The sequence below is a fragment of the Serinus canaria genome, chromosome 2 (assembly GCF_022539315.1).
Source record: "Serinus canaria isolate serCan28SL12 chromosome 2, serCan2020, whole genome shotgun sequence".
NCBI lineage: Eukaryota > Metazoa > Chordata > Aves > Passeriformes > Fringillidae > Serinus > Serinus canaria.
In genome coordinates this window covers 37,615,120-37,638,148 of record NC_066315.1, presented here as the reverse complement: position 1 = coordinate 37,638,148, position 23,029 = coordinate 37,615,120, and the positions used below count along the sequence as shown (strand labels likewise).

General features: G+C 37.4%; 1 protein-coding gene across 2 annotated transcripts in view; it reads left to right on the top strand.

The window, feature by feature from the left end:
• The window catches only part of ZNF385D (zinc finger protein 385D), a 414,757-nt gene that overhangs the window by 260,541 nt on the left and 131,187 nt on the right, over positions 1 to 23,029 (top strand). For both annotated transcript variants that reach the window (XM_050971656.1, XM_009086110.4), the window contains one exon: positions 18,586 to 18,728. In XM_050971656.1, the coding sequence (XP_050827613.1) occupies positions 18,586 to 18,728 (143 nt within the window). The remainder of the gene's footprint in view (positions 1 to 18,585; positions 18,729 to 23,029) is intronic.

Below are 23,029 nucleotides of genomic sequence, written 5' to 3'. Positions count from 1 at the left end.
ACACATATAGTCATTATTGTTCTTATTATTTCTGTTACCAAGTCATCTATGCCAATAAGGATAACATGACATTCTTGAGTCAACTGGACTGTTCAGTTCTATACACTCCTAGGCCTAAACCAATTCACTCTTAGGCTTACATTTGCAAGGAATTCATCTCTGTGTGTAGGATGGTGGCTTGCAAGCTTTCCTGGTTATGAACAAGTTTGTAGAGCAACTCTTAATTCACAAAAGTCCTATTTTCATTTTAGTTTTATTTACTTTCCTGGGGGCTAGCACTCCAATGCCTTGTTGAACTCTTTTTTTGCCTCATTAAGGCACATTATTGGAATTGTCATTAATAAAAATCAAGATAATTCATTGAATAGTTTAGTAGTTTCTGGTGATTCTCCTTCAGTTAACAGACTGCATTCGTTAAGCAGAACATCAGCAGTAAGAAAAGTCTGGGCTTTCTTATCTTCCCTACCTCCCTCACCCCCACCCCCTCACTAGCAGAGGAGGCTTAACATTTTTCTTAGAGCATCATCTCATGCAGCTCTGTTGAAGTTTCTGACCACAAATCATATCAAGATATCATTTCTGTGGGTTTGTAGCTCAGCCAGAAAAAGCTGCATGTGGGAGAAGTTCATTTCTAGTCTGCAGGATTTTGACATTTGCAGTTGTGTGTCTGGAGCTACTGAATGGACGTGTATTAAAATTTTATCTGGGTAATAGTTTCTAGTGACAAGGAAACTGTGATTTGTAATTAGAAAGTTGGTTTGACCTTTGAATGTGAAAAGGCCAAATAACATTTTACTACTATAATATATAGGAAATTTGAAATTTATAGTGAATTTTAGGGGTAAAGAGATAAAATCTTGTACTAAATCATGTCCAATAAGAGGCCATTGCCCATGCTGTTAGAGCAAGACCACAAAATTGAGCAAATATTCTCAAGAATAGATTCCCATGAAAAAAAAATAAAGAGTTTCTAGTCCCCTTGGGTGTGCTATAGGCATTTACTGCTTTCCATGGGTTTTTCAGTGTGTGATAGCTCTAAGAAGTAGCTCATGTCAACTTTTCCTAGCTTCCAGTGATCAGAAAGAATCCTGAAAAATCCTGAAATCATGTGAGGTAGTAAAACTAACACAAGGGGCTTTCTAGTTGCATTTTTTTTTAATTTAATTTTTTTTTATTTGGGCTTAGACCAACTTGCATACATCTGCAGAGGAAGTTTTAGGGAAACACTGAAGGGTTTTATAAATACAAGAAATGTATCCAATTTGTGGGAACCAAATTCTCAGCAAGTGGTCTAGTTACTTCAGGCTGTCAGACACTGAATTACACTGACATTTTTTGGTCATGTTTTGGTGTTCTTGGGGTTCCACCAGTCTTAGTAGTCTGAATTTACCAAATTAGTAGCATGACCAGGCATGGTCTTGGCAATGCTCTACAAAAATATGTTGAAAAGAGCCCAGTGTAGCAACCTAAAGATGAATTCTGCATTGTTTTATTTTGTATCCCCGCTTCAATCCCAAGGCTGCAGGAAACCTCTAAAACTTCATAAGAGTTCTGTTAATACAGTTGGTGCTTGACCTTGGACACAGAGATTTATTTGACTTTCACAACTTTTGGAACTGTACATACTCATGTAGCTGAGCACCTGGGTCATTTGATGCCTTCTGTGAACTTAAATGGTCAGTTAAGTGAGAAATAAAATGTAAATTTTTTTGCTATGTGGTAGCAACAGAACTACATAGCAACATGAAACAGCTGTCTGTGCTCTACATTTTGTCAATGTACTTTAAATATAATTTAGCTGTCTGAAGAGTGTAATAAAGAAATCCTATCACTCCCCATTTAAATTTTATCTATATTTAGACAAAATTACCATGTATACTGCCCAAGTCCAAGTGAAACAGAATTGCCAGAAATACAGGTTTGGGGAGTCTTTTCTTAGATGATAAATCAAGTCTTTCTGTAAAGCAGAAACAAAGGCAGCAAATTTGTGAAGCTACAGATCTACAGATACCATGTGTTCAACTTTAGAGGAGCAGAAGCTATAGGGTCCTGGCCTAATGCAGATTTGTGGACAGCAGAACTGTGCCAGCATCAGCACTTTAAGGCTGAAGAAGATTGTGCAGATCTTGAATTTTGTCATGGTTTGGCCAACACTGCTGAAATTGTCTCAGCGTTTCAGGTTAACGCATTCTGCCCAAAACATTCTGCTGTGAATCAGGTGATTTATGTTTAGTTGCAACTCCAGATCTGTAAAATTGGCTTGAGCTTAAGCTCTGGAATGCAACCCTTATACAAGCAAGCTGTGTTTGGTTTCAGGTTTCTTGGAGGCTTGCATGCAAAATTGCCTCATTACTTGAATTGATACCTCTAATTAAGCAGATTCAGTGTGCTGCAATAATTGTCCTTTAGTATTTTAGCTCAAACTAACACCCAGTGTAACTCTCCTTAAGCCACTGCAATCATATAGAGGGACTGTCTTCTCAACACACTGTCTTCTTTTAGTAAGGTTTCAGGAGTTTTTTAGCACCATTTCTAGATACAGGAAGCATGTTCTTGTCACAAGAAATGTTTTCTTGTCACTGAATGACTCTGAATTTTTTAAAATAATATCAGGAAGAGGGGATGGGTGTCTTCTTGCATCTTTGGCAATATACTTAGAGTATCTTCATTTTAATCTGCTGTTTATAGTTTCATCATGTATTTCTCTTCTGTATCTTGGTACTTTGTGGGTTTGTGTTGTTTTTAAAGAAAACAGTGACAAATTCTGGATTATACAAGCAAATTCTCTTGTATACGGTGACGTGGGCTGTATATTTGGGGTTTTGACTAATCCTTCAAATTCAGAACCCTTAGTAAATTTTTAATTCCTTTTTAGTAGAATGGCAGATCTCTTTGTTCAAAACTCATTGTTATGGAACGTTTCAAATGTTTAGCCAGATGGAATCACGCAAATATGGGATGGACCCCATTCCTGCATGCACTTCTGAATTAAAAAAATAATTACCTTTTCTGACATGGCTTCATTGATTTGAGTAGTTGGAATAGTTAAGTATGTGCAAAAGTATTCGTAGGATTGAAGTTTGTCAGTGGCTTAGCAAATCCTTGAATTTCTATAGCAATCTGACAATTGGTTGGCTCTCTTCACTGGCTTAATATAATTTCATTTGTGGAAAATGTATTGTGAGATTACCTCTTATGGAAAGCAAAGATGATTACAGTATGTGAGGCTCCCTTCGCTCCTTAGCAGTGGAGTGGGAGGAGGGATCTAGCCTGTCAACACATGATTCTGTTAAAACTCTTTGCTCTTGCATTGTCCTCCTTGTTTCTTAGCTTTTGTAAGTTTTTTCTGATCACATTAATAACCCAAATTCATTAAAATTCCAAGGTTTTAGTTTTTGTAGAGGGGGTGACTTGCTCATATCAAGTCATAAAACCATATTGAGAAATTACCTTAAACACTTGACACAAAATTCAATTAGATAAAAGCCTGTTGGCTAAATTTAGGTGTTACTTTTCTGTTTTAATCTGAAAAAGTAATAAAAATATTAGAAATGTGTCAAATGCTGTGATGCAAAAAAGTTAAATTTGATTAGGTCTTCATTCCATATTATTGAAGCAGAACAATGCAATGACTTAACATGGATCAGAGCAAACATCCATATCTATATATAGATATCTAGATCTATATGTAGATAGATATATACATATAGCATACTCAATAACATCTGGAATTATAATAGATAGACTTAAAATTGTGAAGCTGTAAGATCCTGATCCTTCTGATCTACTTAAATTATTGGAAATGCACACACCGGAATTTTTCTCCTCTTGGTACTGTATTCTATTTTATCATGGTTACAAGGCTTGGTAGAAATGCCTTTAAAAACCCCACATTTCCTTTAGTATCTCCCAAATAATTGTGTAATGCAACAGAATAAAAGCTATTGATCTTATTTTATATTATTTTTGCCTCTCCAACTGAGAACGCCTTTAAAATAAAATAAAATGTGTCAGATGAGGCTTTTATTCCCTGTGGAATAAGTTTTAGTGTCTTATGCCCAAGGCTTGATTTTTTCGAACACCTTAGGAAGAAGGTAGATGACAAATAGCCTTTGACTACAACAAACTGAAATGTTTGAGGTGGGTTGCTTTTATGCTAGACCTGTTTCAATATATATTTAGAGTTAGTTCAAGAAATGCTGAATTATAGACCATTAATTACTATGCAGGCAAAATCAGTGAATGCCAAATTTGATTTTTGATACACAAAATGTGAAATTTTAATGGTTACATAAGGTTAGAAGTAACTATTTTGACTAGTGAGATTGTGTGAGCAAGCATGGCTTTCTCTAAAATGTTATTTAAATATTTTATAACATTTTCTGTGTTTGGTTCCTGGAACAGTGGCTATAAAATTTTAATATACACAAGCTATGTTGTGGCTTGGACCACAACATAGCCAGGCTGACTGAAGAGCAGTCCATGAAAGGTACTATGAGTTGAGATTTTATCATATTTCTTTGTCTTTAGAGAGGGTTTCAGGCTGTTTCTGACCTATGTAGAAATGCAGATGAATAGTATTTGTCCCTTCAACCATGCCTTGGTATCCCTAGCCAGCAGTGAAATCTGCACATTGGTATGCAGACCGCTCCTTGCCACCTTTCATATCCCTGCAGGGGGTGGTTTTCTCCCTGGAGTTTTTGTTTGTTTGCTTTCTTGGTTTTTTTTTCCTTTTAGAATTTTGCCCATATCAAATGGTAACCAAGATACACAGGATACTGGTCTGAGCCTTCTGTTTACAGCTACAAGCTGTGTGGTCTACTCAGGAAATCCTATAGCAAAATATGTATCAGAACCTATAAAATTTTCTTCTCTTTTTGCATGAGGAAAAAGCTCTGAATAGAGTGAATAATCGCATGTGACATTTTCACGGAATAATTTTATGTCACGTGATGGTAAAACACGCTTAAGGAACATCAGGATAGGATATGGAAAAAAACTGAAAAGTCATAACTTCATACAGCTTAAAGAAATGTGCATATATTACTAGTTTTACAATTTTTGGCCCACAGTTTATGCTGCTTTACAGAAAATTCTTGTGTGTACTTGTGTAAATGTAACTGGACTGTAATCAATAGAATTATCCACCAACAAGAACGATTTATATTAGCCAGGGGCAGGGATTCCCATTCATTAAATCTGTGGAGGACAAGCCTTTATCTATTTCCGTAGATGCAGCCTGGAGCATCCAACATGTCATGGATTAGATAAATTGGGCTTGACATGCCTGTGGTTCTGGAAAATAGGACAAAAATTTCTTTTGTCCTTTGTGTCTTGTCTGCAAAAGCAGTAGTGCTTTTCCCCCACCTATAGAGAATGACAGGAGATAATTTACTTGCTTGAAAAACTTTTTTTTTTAAATTATAGGCATATTTTATGTAGAGATTTGAAAAAAAGAGCTGCCAGTATTTTCACAAGTGTGTGGAGAAGGACAGTCAATCTAATAACTGCCACATATGCCACCTCTCAGAGCATTTGCCTAAATCAGCTCCATCAGGTGTAAGCTTGCCAGAATTGAAGTTTTCATAGTCCTTTTTTTATAAATAGCCATTTTGTTAGAACCTCTCCACTGTAAAAGAATGTATTCACTTCCCCAGAAAAACACTAGCCCTGAGGTCAAGGGATTTTTGTGGGCTGCTGGAAACACAAGCTAAATTCCTCCGTGAAGTGAATACACATTTACACAAATCTAAACTGCTCCAAAATGGTATCATTGTGCAAGTCTCCCCAGTCAGTCAACAGCCCAACTACTGGGACATTTCCCTGAGGTGCTGAGGACTTACAGAGCAAGCTTCAATATGGGCCTTTGATTAAAATACAGACCTTGATTTCTTTAAATTTTCAAAACTTTTAAAAGAATTTGTTTCTACATTATGCGTGTATGTGTGAAAGTGTACCTCCCACTAAAGTGCAGATCTGAAGAGAAGATAAATTCTGACAGAGCTTTGCACCACAGAAAAAGTTGAATTTTTGCTGTTTTCTCTTTTTGTCTATAAGCAATTGCATCTTGAAGCAAAGCATCAGCCAAATTAGTGCAGAGGTATAGATTAGATTAATTATCAAAACATGGTTTCAAACTGGTCCTTTATGACAAAAAATAAAAAGGTCTATAAAAGTGAATTCAATATAGTCTGTTTTGTTATGTTTTCCCTGTTGCAGAAGGGTTGTGGCTGGGATCTGTTAGTGAGAATGAAGGTAACCTGCTTGGGCAGTGGAATCAGTCTTTTGGAATTTGTGCTTTCTCTTTTCTTTCTTTTTTTCTTTCATTGCAGCTAAGCTTGTAGAAGCACAATTGCACAGTTTCTGGATGAAAATAAAAACATTTACTCACCAGGATATACTGTGAATTAACACCTAGTTCTGTGTTCCAGCATATCATATGACACATGTTTATTTCTGTTTAAGAAAGGGAAAAAAATAGTAAAATCATTTGAATTGCACAAGAGCAGCATGTGATTGCAGTGAATAATGTTCGTCAAAGATGTAATTTGTAGATACCATAGAGTTACACAATTACTACTATTTAAGTGTGCTATAACATGTCCTATTTAAACTTTATTAAAATGAAATCTGTGACGGGATATCGAATTTCCAGAAGACAACAATTTAATTGATTCTGGCCAAGGTTCAGATTTCCCCTGCTGATTTCCAATTTTTTTACTTCCAATCTTGTTTTGCCTTCTACTTTCTTTCTTACTTCCCTTTCTTTCCCCTCCACTTTTCACTCTCCCAAACTTGACGTGAACTCCTTATCATTTTCTTCAGGGCTTTGCGCTCTATCAAAACCAGCTTTCCTTTCGTGGTTCCCTTGCTGTACTCAAAGCTCTGTCCTGCAGTGCAGAACTGCTGATAGTTTGCATCCCTAGCTTTTTTCAGACAGATGAAGAATGGCTGACCAGTTTATCAGGACAGCAAAAAGGTTCCTAGCAAGTCAGGAGTGATCTGCAAATTCCTGGTGAATTCCTCATCTCTTCATGCTGGAAGGCTGCTCTGTTGTTAGTGGTCGCGCTTTTGTCTTGTGTGAGAGTTTGACTTGAACGTGAACTTTGAAGTGGGGCAAGAGAGCAACATCTGATGGCACAGCTCCAATAAGATGTAAGCTGATCTCTGTTGCTTAATGCTGAGGGGAGTGACCTTAATCTAATCATCAAGTACTTGGGTACTTAGCAGAAGAGATAGAGATTTTTCTCTCCCCAGTACAACAATTTTCTTTTTTTTTAATTACCAGCTGATGAAAATCCAAGGCATAGTCATGACTGATGTAGTGCATGTGATTTGAGATGGCATAAAGTTCTGTCCTAGGAAGGTTCAAACTTAACAGTTAATGAAATATTTTATCCCTCTCTTCTCCTGTCTCTGTGGGGACAGCAAACTGTCAAGCACCGTCTGCCTTTTTATTTGCTTCTCAATACAAAGCATAGGTTGCCTGCTAGGAAAACTTCAGTTTTGCATCAACTTCTTTTCCAGAAACTCTCAGCCACAGAGCCTCAGGCTCTTGCTTTTTGCACAAACAGCTGTATCTCCTGAGGACTGAACTTGTTTCATCTCAATAAAGTATAGTAGAAGTTTATGAAAAGTAATGGGTTGGGGTTTAGAGGCAATTGGGCCATGTGATCTAGTAGGCTTTTTTTCTGGCTTTACATCCTGAGAAAGAAAGATATTTGTGTTTGCTGTTTTGGTTTAATTTTCTTTAAGAACTTCAGGTGTTTCATTCAGAGTGGGAATTAAATTATTTCATTGTTAGAAAAAGTTCCTGAACCAAATAACTTGAAGTGTTTTTAATTTAGAATTGCATACAGACAGGAAAAATGATGCTATGATCTATAATTTATCTTGACAAGTATCTTTCAAATCACCATGGAGTGAAAAGTTATTTATGTCTGGGAGCCTGTCCTGCAAAACATACTTCTATCTATTGTGGCACTGGTCACTATCCTTTAGTAAATCCTTTGCTTTTGGTTCCATTCTAGTTTTTCCACTTATTCTTTTACCTGCCTATGAAAGATCATAAACCTAATAATTTTAAACACATATGTGTTAGGGTGATTTTTGTGACTCAAAATTTTTGAGACTATGGTAGTTTCTGATGTATTGTGCAAGCATTTATGCCGTTATGCATGGGAAAGAAAAATATCATTTTATTTCAGTAAGTATGTGTTTTTGTCACATACGTACGTATAGCAGGCCTGTGTACACAACTCTGAAGTTTATTCGGGAGGGAATCATGGTCCAGGCTATGCAACACTGGTGTAGGTTGACAGGGGTATTTTCATGTTCATTGTTGTGTGCTACCTGTAAGACCAACAACCAAGTGCAGCTGCAAAACCACAGACTTTCTGCCACTTTTTTTCTCAACGCACCTCTCTCTTTCCTTTCCTTCCGCTCCCTCTGTGGTGCTAGCTTTGACTTCACTCTTTTGGCTTGGATTCTGCCATCCTTCTCCTGACTCCATCCCTTTCTGAAGTTGATCTGCCTGTTATTTGATAAAGCAACTGAGATTTGACAGCTAGCAGAAGAGTGAAGTGGTACCCTGGAAGCATGCAGTAACTTGTCATTAAGTTCCACTTACTTTGCGCTATGCAGTTACAAATGTGTAAAACCACTTTCCAGTGAATTATTAATGCTAAATGGAATTATTAGTTCTGAAGAGAAGATGCATTGCTACACAGAACTTTTTTCATAGAGTTTACTAGTGGAGTGTGTCCATTTCATGACATTAGTTATATATTCTTCTCAGTCATGCGCTTGTTTCATTTCAAGTAAATACTCCAGAAGTTAATAGTTATTTCTTCTCAAAGCAAGCTTTTGAAAAATGGCACTTTTTAAGCTGGTAATATATTCATAATATTCAATATATTCATAAAAATGAAAAATTCTTTGAAAATCTGTTTGCAATACAGGGTTCTTCTGATTAATAAGCCTTGGAAATTTGTGCTCATTATACCATAAACATGACCTTTATAAAACCATCAGAAAAATCCAACTGCAGAATATGCCAGGTCAAAGACTTTTTAAAATGTCAAAAAGCATAAAGCTTTAAAATTAATGTGATTTTTATAGTACTTGGCTGATGCTTGTATTTTTGCTTGGCTTATTTATTTATGGTGGGGGTTTTTTGAGCCTTTGTGGTTAGGATCTACCAGGAGACTGTGACCTCAGGGGGGTGCTCTTTGGGATGCATCTTAATCGCCTTCAGCATTTTCCTGTGTTTCAGTGTTTAGATCCAGTTAGTTTTTAACCACATTTTTGCTGGATGTGATCTGATAAGATCTCTAATGTCTCCAATAGAAGCTACAAACCATATACTGACCCACTGGTTAGGAAACATCCACGATGTGTCAGTAAATAATGGTGCAGTCAGTTCAACAATGTCACAAAATAAGTCTGTAGGCTGGAAGGTGTCGAGAAACTCTGTGCATGCAGTTTTGGGGAAATGCACATTTTTAACACTGTGACCTTCCTCTAACTTCATTGGGTGGTAGTGCTTCTCTCAAAACACCCACGCTTCCCACCTTAGCTTGAGTCTGAAAGTAATTCTTTCTGCTGCAGGCTGGAAATCATGCTAGCTGCTTTATGTGGGAATAACTAGCCAAGATCATGATGAGAATAAAAAGGAAACATATTTTTTTATGCAGAAACACAAAGTGAGTCATGTTAGAAGGGAACACAGTGGGTCACCTGGTCCAATCTCCCTACTCAAGCAGGGTCATCCTAGAGCACATGGCACAGGACCACACCCAGATTGTTCTTGAGTATCTCTGGTGAGGGAGACTCCATAACCTCTGAAAATCTGTTCCTGTGCTCAGTCACTCACACAGTAAAGTTCTTTCTCATGTTCACCTGGAACTTCTTGTGCATCAGTTTCTGCCCATTGCCTCTTGTCCTGTTGCTTGGCCCCACCGAGAGGAACCCAGCTTCATCCTGTTGACACCCTCCCTTCCAACACTTTTTTACATTGATGAGGTCCCTTCTCAGCCCTCTTTTCTGTCCTGGCATTGCTGCATGGTGGTAGAAATGTCTCTGTACATTTCTAGCTCACTCAGTGCAAGGCAGGCATTTTGCTTCCTTGGATTCGCTTTCTTACCAAAGAAAGTACAAAATAGTACAAAACACGAGCAGTATGGGAAGAAACTGTAAAATAGAGCTGGGGATGTGTAATTTGCCAAAAGAAAATAGAATCCTTAGTGCAGCTGTAGACTCATTGGTGAACTCCTCTTCCCTCTAGCATTTATGGCACCGAAGGAAGAGCAAGTTTTGACATTGTCTATGAGATCATTCTAGTCTAAGCTAAAGCACATTCAGTTTGCTGTTAGCCTACAACCAGAAGAGGATATTACAGTGCTCAGAGCACTAAATTTGGGGACCTAGAGGTAAGGTCCTTTGTCTGCCACAGATTCCTGTGTAAGCTTTGAGAAGAAGACTTTTGCTGTCTGTCCTAGGTTTCTTCCTAGCTGAAAAATTGTGATAATCTCTTGCCAGGTAGAAGTGTCCAGAGAATTAAGACAGGAATTGCATAGAGAAAAAAGTAAGGCTGCTGGGTATTTAATATTTGATTTTTTTTTTTTTTTTTTGGTAAGGCAAATAGAAATTAAAAGCTTCTCCACTCTCAAGAGGGAGGAGAGCTGAGGTTCATGGGTATTCTAGTTTGTCTTCTTCAAAGCCATGACTTTCTGTCGTGGGCTATCTGGTTCTCTGATAGTTGGCATACTTGGTATGGGTAGATATCATGCTGACCAAACTGGACAATTTCTATTTGTTTCCTTATAGTAGAAACAGACAGAACTTTACAGAAAGTAGAACATTCATTTTGGATCATGTAACTTTCAGTGATCCAACAGTTTCCAATGGGGAAAAAAAAATCCAAATTTGTCTGACCAGCTGCAATAAAAGCCCAAAGGATTCTGAAGAGCTCAATTAGGTAGGTCATGTTGCTAAAATAAAAAGCTAAGTCTCTGCCTTTGTGCAATTTAAAATCCGTATAAGATGTGGCCCATAGTGGGTTAGACAAATTTTTTGCTTGACAGTATTAGGTACTGAAGTTCAGGTCATGGTTTTTCAGTAGCTGTTATGTAAAAATCCAAAACAAAAGACATCAGTATTTTATTCAGTAGATTGTTACCTGGGGTCCATGGCATATTTTAGATATGGGGCAAAAGAGGTGATACTTTGTGGGGTTAAGAGGGGCTCTGACATTAATTAACCTTGAGGCCTGAGGTGAGTGAGAGCTGCACAATGCTGAATGCCTCAGTCCCATTCAGTCAGAACACTCATTGTCTCTAAGGTGGGCCCACCTTCCTGTAATGCAGGTGATAAAGGAACAGAAGGGAAACAGGTAGCAAAAGAGGAGCAGAAACCCTTGCTGAGCAGAGTAAAGGAAATAATGACAGGAGATAATGGGTATCAGACTACACATGCAAATTTGTCTCTGCATTTTCCCAGTCCAGCATCGTAGTAGTAGTTTCAAAGGTTTCTGCATAATGAATAGAGAGATTACTCCTCTGTACACCTAGAGAAGTACATTTTCCAATCAAAATTATTGGGATATATGTTCTTATGTGTTTCAAAATGCTAGTATGTGTGAAAGAAAAGACTTTAAAAAACACTGCATGATGCATAGCTGCAGGCTTCTAAAACTAATAATAATAATAAAAAGAATTATTTTTCTAAACTAGCTCACTTTGCAGGAACCAGAGAACAAATATTTTCTCTAGAAAAAATAATACTTTGAATAGCAGCAAATGACCAGAGTTGATTCAAACTTTCCAGGTGAACAGAGTATGTGCTGAAAAATGCTGTCTATAAATAAACAGTGGGTACTGATTTGTGCCAATCTGGAAAAAAAAAAAAGGAAGGGAAGAAAATATTTTTGTAATGACTCACTTTGAGTTGTTTGGATCTGGATGTTTGAATTTTGCCAATATTTAAATAATAAAAACAGTTAAGTATCTAAGGAGGAGCTATAGGGTGACATTTTAGGTGAAAGAAAGTTTCAACTCACACAATGGTGAGGCTTTCCCCCCCTTAATTGTCACTATTTTTTGGTTTGGCCAGTGAACTGAAAAATCAATTACTCAAAGATCTCCACAGCTGAGACAGTGTTGCATTTATCCTCTTCAAAGTGACTAGCCATTGCTAGCGTTGCTAACAGCAAAAACTGTGAAAGAAAAGCTTGTGTGACCACATAGTGTACTTGATCCTCAGGCTGTTTCAGAAGAACCAGCAGGATTGAGGATGGTGTGGTTGGAGTCCCTTTTTGAAGGCTCTTCTTTTCAAGTGGGCTTCAAATATTTAATACAGTTGGGGTTTTTTTCATTCTTTCTGGACCTAAGAGTGATTATATGTGAAAGTATTGTGTTTAAATGCCACTATCGTATTTTTAAGGATTTTTTTTGAGATTATTAAATAATGAAAGCACTCTCCAAAAAGAGTATATGAACAATACGGAAGTCAAAAGTGCTTTTAGATTCTTATTTCCCCTTCTAAAAGAAATAAATTTTAAAAAAGAAACAAACCACTCAAAGTGATAAAAAACCCTTTCAAGAAGCTGAGTTCTAAGACTATAAATATAATATGAAAATAGATTTTCTGAGCATTAAATTCTCCATTCACGTCATTTGTTTACATCTAATCTCATTTCAGTTCATAGGTAATAATACGTTACCTACAAAAAAGAAAAATGCAAAATCAAGGGTTTATCTTTTTATGCACATAAAAGATACAGGTTGCATGTTAGCTAACTTTCTGTATGCTGAGTTCATATTTTAGACACTTTATTACAACAACTACAACTAAGTAGTTTGGTGATTGAGTCTCATTTTTCCCTGCCAGGTTAGATCACTGGTACTACTCATTCTGGAGCTGAATTTACCTTTAAAGGGACCATTCAACAGTTTTTGAGAAAAGTATCTGTTGTAAAAATGAAGGTTACCATACAGCGATAGAAAGGAGTACCCTAGTGACTATGGACCATGACGAATTACATTAAACCAATTCCTAAAAGCCACATCTACAATTCATGTCATATTTTCTCTGTTAGGTGCCAGAGAAGTTTATTCTTTTGGTTTTGGATATCTTAAAATTTCCTGTTTTATCAGATTCCATGAAAATGTAACTGTGATATCTGTTATTTTAGATCACAAAAGAACATTATTCACCATGGATGGCCTGTTGCTCTTAAATGCTTGTGCCTTTATTGCCTTTTCAAAAAATCCTTCCAAATATACCTTTCCTTTGGCCCACTGGAAAACTTGATTCATAACAAATTAAAAGTTCTAGCTAATATTGAGTTATCCAAATATAAGCTTATTAAAACTTATAAGCTTGACCATGAGCTCCCCACATATCCTTTCCCTTTATACTTTAAAACAGCCTGAGTCATTGTTTTTGAAAATATTCTATTAAAATTCCTGGTTTTGCTCAGGGTCTCTAGGATAAATTTTAATGCTTAGTGCATGTGTAGTATTAGATATTAGGTTCCTATATAAACATTATTAATTATAGCTTTTGAAGTTCTTTTAAAGCCTCCTAAAAGTCAGCTTTTCAGTTGGAAATGTGTGGTACTTTCCCAGCTTCTCCACTGAGTCATACCAGCTGAAAGGTTCTCTGAGCTTTTGCCAAGGCACAATGTGTATATTTTTTTGACCTCAGATAAGTTATCATGGAAACATTAAGAGAGGTGTGAGATGGGTTGTAAAACATGGAAATATCCATATCTAAGAGAAACCAGTTTATGATCCTGAAAACCAACTCAGACTCTAGGAAGGAAGGGAAAGGGTACATTAGTTGAGTGTCTTTGTTGTATTCAAAATAGCTGTGCACATGGACAGAAGGAAAAACTTGCAAAGTAGTGAAGGAATGAAAATAAAATTCTGCAGAGATTTGCTTTTTCATTCAGTGTTTATGGTGGTAATAGTTAGTGATGGAAGAACTGAAAAAGATTTAGATTAATGGGGTATTAGTTTAGAGTTTCTGCCCAGTTTACATACCTCCGAGTTTCAAATGCATTGCAAAAAATTTTCTGCATTTTTGTGTCTGCAAGAGCTGAGCTAGATTCTTCCTTAGGGGAGACTATTTGATAATGCATCTTGTGATTCTTTTTCTGGAAGCTAAATCTGCAGTTAAGTTTAAATTTGAGGTATTGGGAATGAAGGTGTGCATGAGGAAAGACTGTGCAGAGAAAGGTGTAACATAACTTTCGCTATAGCCAAGTAACAAATAACAAGAGACTATTGCCAATTTGTTGAGCTGTTTGTTAGGGAACCTGAAAAATGGGGTTCTGGGCCTTCTTGAAAAGCATTAGGGAAATATGCTGTTTATTATCCTGTATGAAAAACCACCCTGCTTTATGATGTCTGTTTACTCTAGGGCTATTTTGTTGGTTTCCTATGTATATATTCAGTCTTTGTGATTCTCTTAATCCAGATTTTAGGGTAAGTACTCACAGCTGTTTATAATCTTTACCTAACACCGATCCAAGCAAAATTTCAGGTGAACTGGGCACAAATATTTACATGGGAAACTTTCTTTTCAGTAAGTGTTATTTCATTGAAAGCAAAATTTTCCCCAGAATGTGTTAACTTTTTGTAAAGAATTGTCACCAAAAAAAATTGCGATGGTAAAATTAAAACTTAAGCATTTTTAATGACTCATGGTTTCTTATTTTGAGAATGATTCTAATTTTAAAATCTATTTTCAGTTCTACAGTGAAACATGGTCTCTTAGGTTAAAATGGCGTAGAGGGGAAACAGGGGGAAGGACAGACACACCAGTATTTGTTCTCATTCATACTCAAAAAAAAAAAAAAGAAAAAAGAGCCAATTCCTCATGCAATGGACAGTTTGAGGCACAAGGAGCAGGAATCCTCTCTTCATCTGTTTCTGTCATTTTCCCTTGGTTCAGGCAAGAGAAGTCTTGTGCTGATTAAGTTCACATCACCAGTGATTTCAGGAGAACCCACCTGACTGTGCTGTGTCACCAAGAGCATGAACCTCATGTTGCTCAAGTGCCTTTGTAGCACGTGGGCTGTCTGTGCCCAGAACACGGTGTTATATTTCAAACCAGATTATCCAGTGGTAGGGCAAAATGTCTGGTCCCAGCTGGAGACACAGAACTGCATCCCTGTGCAAAAATGATTGATTGACACTGGAGAGTTATCAAAAACAGGCACAATGTGATATATGAAGGAGCAAAGGTTTGTTGCAAGCTTTTCCCCGAACTTGTGTGCTCACATTTACTTTGGATGTATAGCCAGTGCCTCTGTCCAAGAAATTATCTTGCCTGTGATTTAAATTGTCTTAAAATTAGAGAGAAGCAAATGATTACTTCAAACTTGGGCAAAATGCTGAGCCGATTAAGCTTCTAAGTAGCAGTATTCTAGGTCTCCCTACAAAGAAAATTAAGACAACAATATTGATGTGAATTTCTCAAACGTACGAACATTCATCTCCCATTTAGAATCTGATTCTCGTCCTCTTTAGAAAGACACAAGACTCTAACATCACTAACTTGTATGACTGGAATTAGAAAACACTGTATTATCCTGCCATTTTAAGGTGTAGCATGACCCTCATAAAGGCAAGGTTGTCAGTGTGAACTTCAGGTAAGAATAATAATAGTGAGCATTAAGTGCAGGCTGTGGACAAAACCTATCAGCGTTGTGGGATTTTATCCTGGTTTTATTGGTCAATGCTATCCAAACCTTGCTGGTAGAAAGCTTGTAAAGAGGCTGACATTGAACCTTCACCCTCATTGTGTGTTGAGCAGCAGTGCTGCTTCTGCTCAGGGAATGCTGTGGAGGTCTTTGTGGAGAAACAGCCTACACAATACCAAAACCGTCATAAGCAAATTTTATGGTTCTTCGTTGTAACATCCAACATTCCGTAACACTTGGAATTTGTCTGTGTACACTCTTCAAGAACTCTTTCCAGTGGTCTTCTACCCCTCTCCATCCATCTGCTAATGGATTAGGTGTGAAATAGTTAACACTGGCATTCTCAAAGGTTGTCCAAGCTGAGTCACAAAAATGGTTGTCATTGCTTCAGTTTTTCTGTTGAAGATTCTTGACTACAACTCTGTACATGTTAAATGGAAAGAGAAGCTAATTTTTGCAGCCATAAACATTAGAGACGTTCTTAAGCAAAGGCTAAGATTTCATGATGCTTCTCACATGCTCCATCATTTAGGGACATGTCTGACACTATTGAAAAAACAGAGAGCAGCTGTGCTCCTGAACATACTAATTTTCTGTGCCACTGTAGCCAGGACTGTGGTAGATTTTAAACTCTGTTCCAGAGGCTCTGAGTCCCAGCCAAGGTCCTGCAGAGCTGGCTGGATTTTTCCATTTAAAGCTTGTTCTCGTCCCCAGATGGCTTTGCATCGCACTGGCTGGCAGCAGCAGGTGCGCGAGTGCCGAGTCATGCCACAGGAAAGGATCACAGAATAGAAATATTTCGTCCTCTGTGGCTTGGTACCTCAGATGAGTTTGGGAGAGCAATGCTCTAGGTAATCCAAACCTTTGAAGCTCTCCTCTGTAGCACTGAGATAATGCAGCCAATGAGCTGTGTCCCCAAGCACAGGTGACATTTCTCAGTCCAGTTTGCATTTTTGAGTTACAAAATGTTTGATTAGCCTCAAATTCTTTGCTATTGCCAGGCAAATGTTCACCTTGGAATTTCTGTGTGATTCTGTACAATTTCAGGTGCAATGTGTATTTTTTTCTTTAGTAAGAATGACTTCTTCCTTTCATGATGTGTGAAAGTTTGCTAAGTATTTCCAGCATTTTAAAAAGTACCTTTATGGGTCTTTCCTATTCCGAGGCAGTATGATTGACATGTTCAACACTACCTTATCATCATTCTGACCTGTTAGATTTATTTTTACAGTGTTTTTGTAACCATGTCATGGGAATGTAACAATTGCCAAAGCAATGGCAATCAAATACTTGATAATTCTATGCTGCTTGCACTCTGCTTTTCTGTTGCCTGTATCCTCAGCTTCAGCATTCAAAAACTTTTGGTTTCTTATACACTTACATTGATGTACAATGTAGAAACTACCTCAAAAATGGCAGCTATTCTTGGGATTAAAAATATCATGAGATTACAGTGACCCCTAATCCACTACCTTTATTTTACTAGTGATTCTTGGTGAAATGCTTCACAGAGGAGTTGAAAGTTGGCAAAAAATAGTCTTCAAAATTTGGCTCCAGCTGATTTTATATCTAGAAGCACAATTTGGATGATCTTCTACAACTGGTTAATTAAGTCCTATGGTTTTAGCCCTCAATTAGATATGTAACATGACAAACCTTGTTAGCAGATTTGCTGGCCAAATATGGAGAGATGTCATATATCTTTCTGACTACTTTATATTTGCGCTCTTAAAGGATGTATGCAACTTGTCTAATAAAATGTCTGTAGGTATGAGAGGGAAAAAATAAGCAGATTTTGTATCTCTCCCTCTGTTGATCTGTCTGCCTGTGTCCCTGTGTAGTGAGTAGGGTAAAACTCCCCTTTCTTTTTTTTTCAATGTTTCTTGGACTCTTACCAACAGGTTTTTACAGTCTGTTGCCTGCCTCTCAGATTAGAAGAACACTGGCATATTTTAACAGTTTCCTAGGATCCAAATAGTCTTTAATTAACAGGGAATTGATGTTTTGGAGTGCAACCAATATAGGAGACACTGAAAGCAGAGAATGAACTTGGATCTTTCCAGCTTGTAGCTGGCTATGGCCAGGGGCAAACAAAGAAGCAAAATAGGGTCCACTGCAAACAGGTAGTGCCTTGTTAGTATGCAAGGGGATTTCTTCATTTGCATTAGGTTCCCACAGAGCTGGTGGTTAGCTGGGAGGAGCTTTCTGCTGCACAAAGTCTGAATCAGCTCCACCCCTTGCAAAGAGCAAAAAGTGTCCATCGGTACCTTCCCATAAACAGAATTTCTGTGGCTCCTGAAACTGTTATTTTTAGATTTGTATTGATCAACTGTTGAGGCAGCAAGGTATGTTGTGTTTGTGAGGCTTAGGTTGAAGCAGAAGCCGTTGGCTCCACGAGTGAGCATTTAATTAAAAAAAACAGGAATCTGCAAATAATGTGACTTTTGCTGAGCTGAACAGCAAGTGGTTCTTTACCTTTTGAGTTATCTGCCTTTGTAGGGTTGAGCAAGAGGGTAGGGTGAAGCACTGAAATTATAGGAGAATGAAACTAGCTGAATGTCTCAAGGGAAGTTAGACATGTGCTGAACTGTTGTTCCAGATTGTCCATGGAAATAAATGGTTTATAAGGTAATTCTAATCACCATAGACTGAAACATGAAGCAATTTCTGGAGAAGAATTATAACCAACTCAATCACTGAGTCAGCTGTGCTTTTTTTCCGCTAATGCACTAATTTTTGGACGAGTCAAAATATATTTTCTTGATGCAATATTGTCTTTTTATTGTTGCTTTATGTGTGTGTGCCTGGGCTGATTTTTATCCCCCCACACTAATCCTACCACCTGCTGAACCCTTTCTGTTTCTTTGTCCGTGCAGGTGGTACATGCCAGAGCCCTGCTCTTCCAGCCCTTGTGCGCCCTCCTGCACCGCCCTTGCAGCCATCGCTGGATATTAAGCCGTTCCTCCCGTTTCCTCTGGACACTGCTGCAGCAGTGAATCTCTTCCCCAACTTCAATGCAGTAAGTACTCTCCCAACAGCTACACTGAACCACGGCTTCCATGGAAGACTCAAGTGGGCACAAAGCAGGATGTTATGTACTCCATTACACCTGGAATATCCTCTCCCTTGCTGAGGGCCAAATAGCTCTTTCAGAAACGCCAATAGGCCATAAATTGAAGCCTATCTGGGTTTTAGACAGAAGAAATGTATAAGGAAAAAAATTATATGATCCCGAGTGACATGCAATAAAGTTTCAGGCTGTATTCAGTCCCAGGCCTTGTGAATTTCCAACAGTAATTTAGGACGTGCAGAGCTTCACTAACTTACAGTTCACTGCAACTCTCAGAGAGGGAAAGTTTCAGAGCAATGGGATTCTACATCCCATCTCCAACACACTTCCCGAGAAATACTAAAAATTTACAGAGCCTAAAGAAGAAAACTCTGTCAGGGCAAATAAAGTGAGTATGAGAACAATGTTAGCTGCTGTATGAGCTGTTCAGTGGGAAACAATCCAGGGTATTTTTTTCAGGTTAAGATGTGTTATTTCTCATGTCTTGGGTTTAAGCTAGGATAGATTTCTCCCTTTTTTCTTTTACTTAGTCATGCTATGTATGATTGTAGAAATCTAATTCCTTTAGTATTTTAATTATTTTACTGACATATGTCTTCAATCTTCCAATTTTCCTGATTCAGACTGAGATAATTAATGCTTTAAAAAAAGTGTCTACATTGGTTTTACATTAGTTTTGACTTTATAGAATTATGCTCCTTTGCAATTACTTTTTCATGGATTTTTTTCCTTATTTACATGTACTCTAGAAACAAAAAAAAACCCTCTTAAGAGAGTGTGTGCTTACCTGCTTTGAGAGACAGAGAGGGGGTGGAATTTTCCATTCTGAACCCACTCTAATTGACATTCAGAAATCTTAATTAAAATAATCAAGAGTAGTAAAGGAACATGTGCCTTCTAGAAAAAAAAGTTATAGCAATCAATAGCAAAATTCTGTATTTAAATGTTTATTTCTTACCTTTCATTGATGTTAATTTTGCTTTAAAGTAATTAAAGTAAGCTATTTGTCAAAACTATTTATACAGTCTTGAATTCAAGAAATTCGCGGCATTAACAGAGAAACCACAAGCTACAAGTCTTAAAAACAGAGAAACAATATTTCAATGAACTACTATTACAAGTAAACTTTAAACTTAAAAAGTCTGTTAGTATGCCACAAGGTTTTAAAATGTGCTGGTTTTAACCAAGGTACTGATAACCCATAATGAAATGGGTACAACTTTAGATTTGTTTAGTGTGCATTAGAGTTGAGGTCTTTTAACCAGTTGTGCCTTGTGATTACTGTTTGTAGTTAATGCAGTAGGCCAGCCAAATTTTTAAAAGATATCTATTAGAATTTCTTGTATTTTTCTTGCTCAGGATTTTCCATGGTTCAGAGTCTTCAGATTGCTTTGCTAATTGTTTAATTATATAACTGAAATGGAATTTTAATGATGAACGTTGATAATTGTTAATCCTGTGCTACTCTATAAATTTCCAGTTTCTTTCTTCATACATAAACTGCTTTGCTACTATAATTATTTTGAGGGAGGGGTGGATAAGTCATGCTTATATTAATTTGGAAGTACGAAAGTATAAATAGACTCGTATCAAAACCATGTTATTCCTGAATATTATCTTAGTAGCATATAATTTGGTAGGGACACTGGAAAAGTGAGCCTAGTTTTCAGGAGTGAGACTTGAAGCCCTTTTTAACAGCACTCTGAAATCTGTTCCCATGCAAAATGCTGCTTCCTGTGATGTATGGCCATCTGCCAAGTCCACCTTTGGCAGATATGTCAGTCCTAAGTGTGAGGATGCTGTCATCAGAGCTGCTGTCACCTGCCTTGCTGCTCATAGTTTATGCCTTGCTAAGTGACCTTTGCCTTCTCATCATGTGTGCTGACATGCAGCATCATCCTCCGTGTTCCCATTTTCTTTGTGAACAGCACATTATTGAACGCTGCTATGTTTAGCTCATATGCCAGGGATGGTTAGCAGCAACCTCCAAATGTGTAGACTAGCTGAGTAATTTTGCACAGTTCCAGAAATTCTCTCCAAGCCAACGAAACTTTTGGGGACACATCAGCGGCTGACTGTTATCAGCCCAAGGAGAAGTTAACCCACACGTCATGTTAGACTTTAAACACAATTTCTGACAGGAGCTTCAGTATGTGAATGTGAGGCAGAAAAAAGGGTTTAATAAAAAAAAAATAATCTTTGTAAATATGGCTCTTCACGATCAACTGCAGCTGTTGATGATGCTTTATCTTCATAGACTACACTGGCAATCCTATGCAGTGTCAGTGGAGAATCATTTATGCTCTGTGGCTAAACCCAGGTCAAGCAAGTGGTCCAAAATAGAACACCTGAACACCTGAACTGGATGTTCTCTCTTGTGTTGTCAATAAATTAGCATTTCCCTTGACTGAGACATCAGGGTCATAAATTGAGTCATAGGAAATGGATTTCTAAAGACCTCTTGACCCTCACAGGAACAAATTTCACAGGAAGAAATTAGTTTGGCAGCATGTCTGGACTACTTCTCAAAAGGCTAGAGAGAAGTCTAGAATTTTGGCCACTTATTGGCCATTTGTCAACAGCCTTCACTTGAAAACAGCATGACCAAGGGGAAACTTGAATAAAAGTTCAGACACATTTCAGAGAAAATAAGTAGTCTCTCGCAATCCTAATTAACATGAGAGTTTGGTTGTGATGGACATGGGCATCTGAGCTAATCAGCCTAAGCTTCTTCACAAAATATAATGGACAAAAATCAGCAATTTCTCCAAGGTATGCATGGCTAAAAACGCACAAAGGTAGCTTGCAACGCAAGCTATATGTATAGTTTGGCATGGAGTGAAATGAACCCTGAAAGTTCTCATTCATCTATTCAGACTGTAATGAGGGACTGGCTCAGCTGCATCTACATTTAGATGAATCCCACATTATGGGACAGGTCATAAGCTATTCACAGCTCAAATATTAAATTCCACTCAGAAATCACATGACAGAAGTGCTGACATTGTATTGTATGTTTACAGAGCAGTGCTCCCATTTATAAAGCAGTTATGCTTCTAATTTTATCTAAAGACAATCTTCAGGGAATTTGAGGATTCGGATGAACTGGATAGAAAGATTAGGAGAGATGGAAGCAAGAGTAACTTACCAGTGGAGAAAGTCAGACATGTACATAAGAACTAATAAAACCAAATAGTAACCTTAAGTATTGCAAATAATCTTAGTAAGGTGTATGTTATAACATTTTTCACTCTACTTCAGGTTATTACAAGCATGTGAAAGTTTTATTTTTTACTGATGACTTTGCTCTAAAACAAGCTCAGTTTTTGCTGGCTACCTCTGTAGAAAACATTCAGCACTGGTTTCCACAAAGGCAAAAGCTTTCATTGAAGCAGAGACTAGAAGAGATAACATGGAGTATGAAAACCTTCATCAGTAATATCCCCTGACAGAGAGAAAAGGAAAAAGAAAAAACTGAGTAACCTGACAAAAGTTAGGAAGATGATGTTTGAACCTTTGAACCATTCCATTTCAGGAGGAACATTTTCTATTTATAGGAGAAAGCGTAAAGCAAACACAGCAATTAACAATCTGGTTAGCTGAACATTTGTAGGTGCTATGCTCTTAATTGTGAAGCAAATGGGTACCCTCAAGTCACATGTAAAAGGAAATTGTAACAACACAGCTGTTTAAACTGAAAACAGCCCACTGGAACAGACCTTGAAGAATCTCAGGTTCACTGCAAGTTTATCTGATCTGAAAAGATGAATCAACCGGATGGGATTTAAATAGCTAAATTTTATTTAATGAGAGAAACTATGGCTATAAATTGTTTATCTATCTCTTTAAAATATGATTCGAAAATTTTCAGAGAAATGGAAAAATAATTAAATTCCTCTGAAAATAGTTTGAGATCATTTAGCAAACATTTGATATGTTTCTGTATTTTTCATCTGCAGAGGGAGAAGCTGCAAGTCTGCGTACGTCTAAGAATTAGTTCTTAGAGATGCAAAGCTTTATCAGTTGTATTAAGCATGTATAGGTCTTTGTATGTCTATTCTGTTCTTGAGCCCATAGTTTGTTGCTGAGAAATTTCACAAAGCATCAAAATCTAGAAGTTAAATAACTTGTAGAAAAATATTGATGTGTCTCTAGTCAAAGAGGGGATGCCTAGTTTTGCAAGATATCACCATCAGCCCTAAGCTGATGAACCCTATGACAGAAATAATCTTATGTAGACTTTTTGGTAG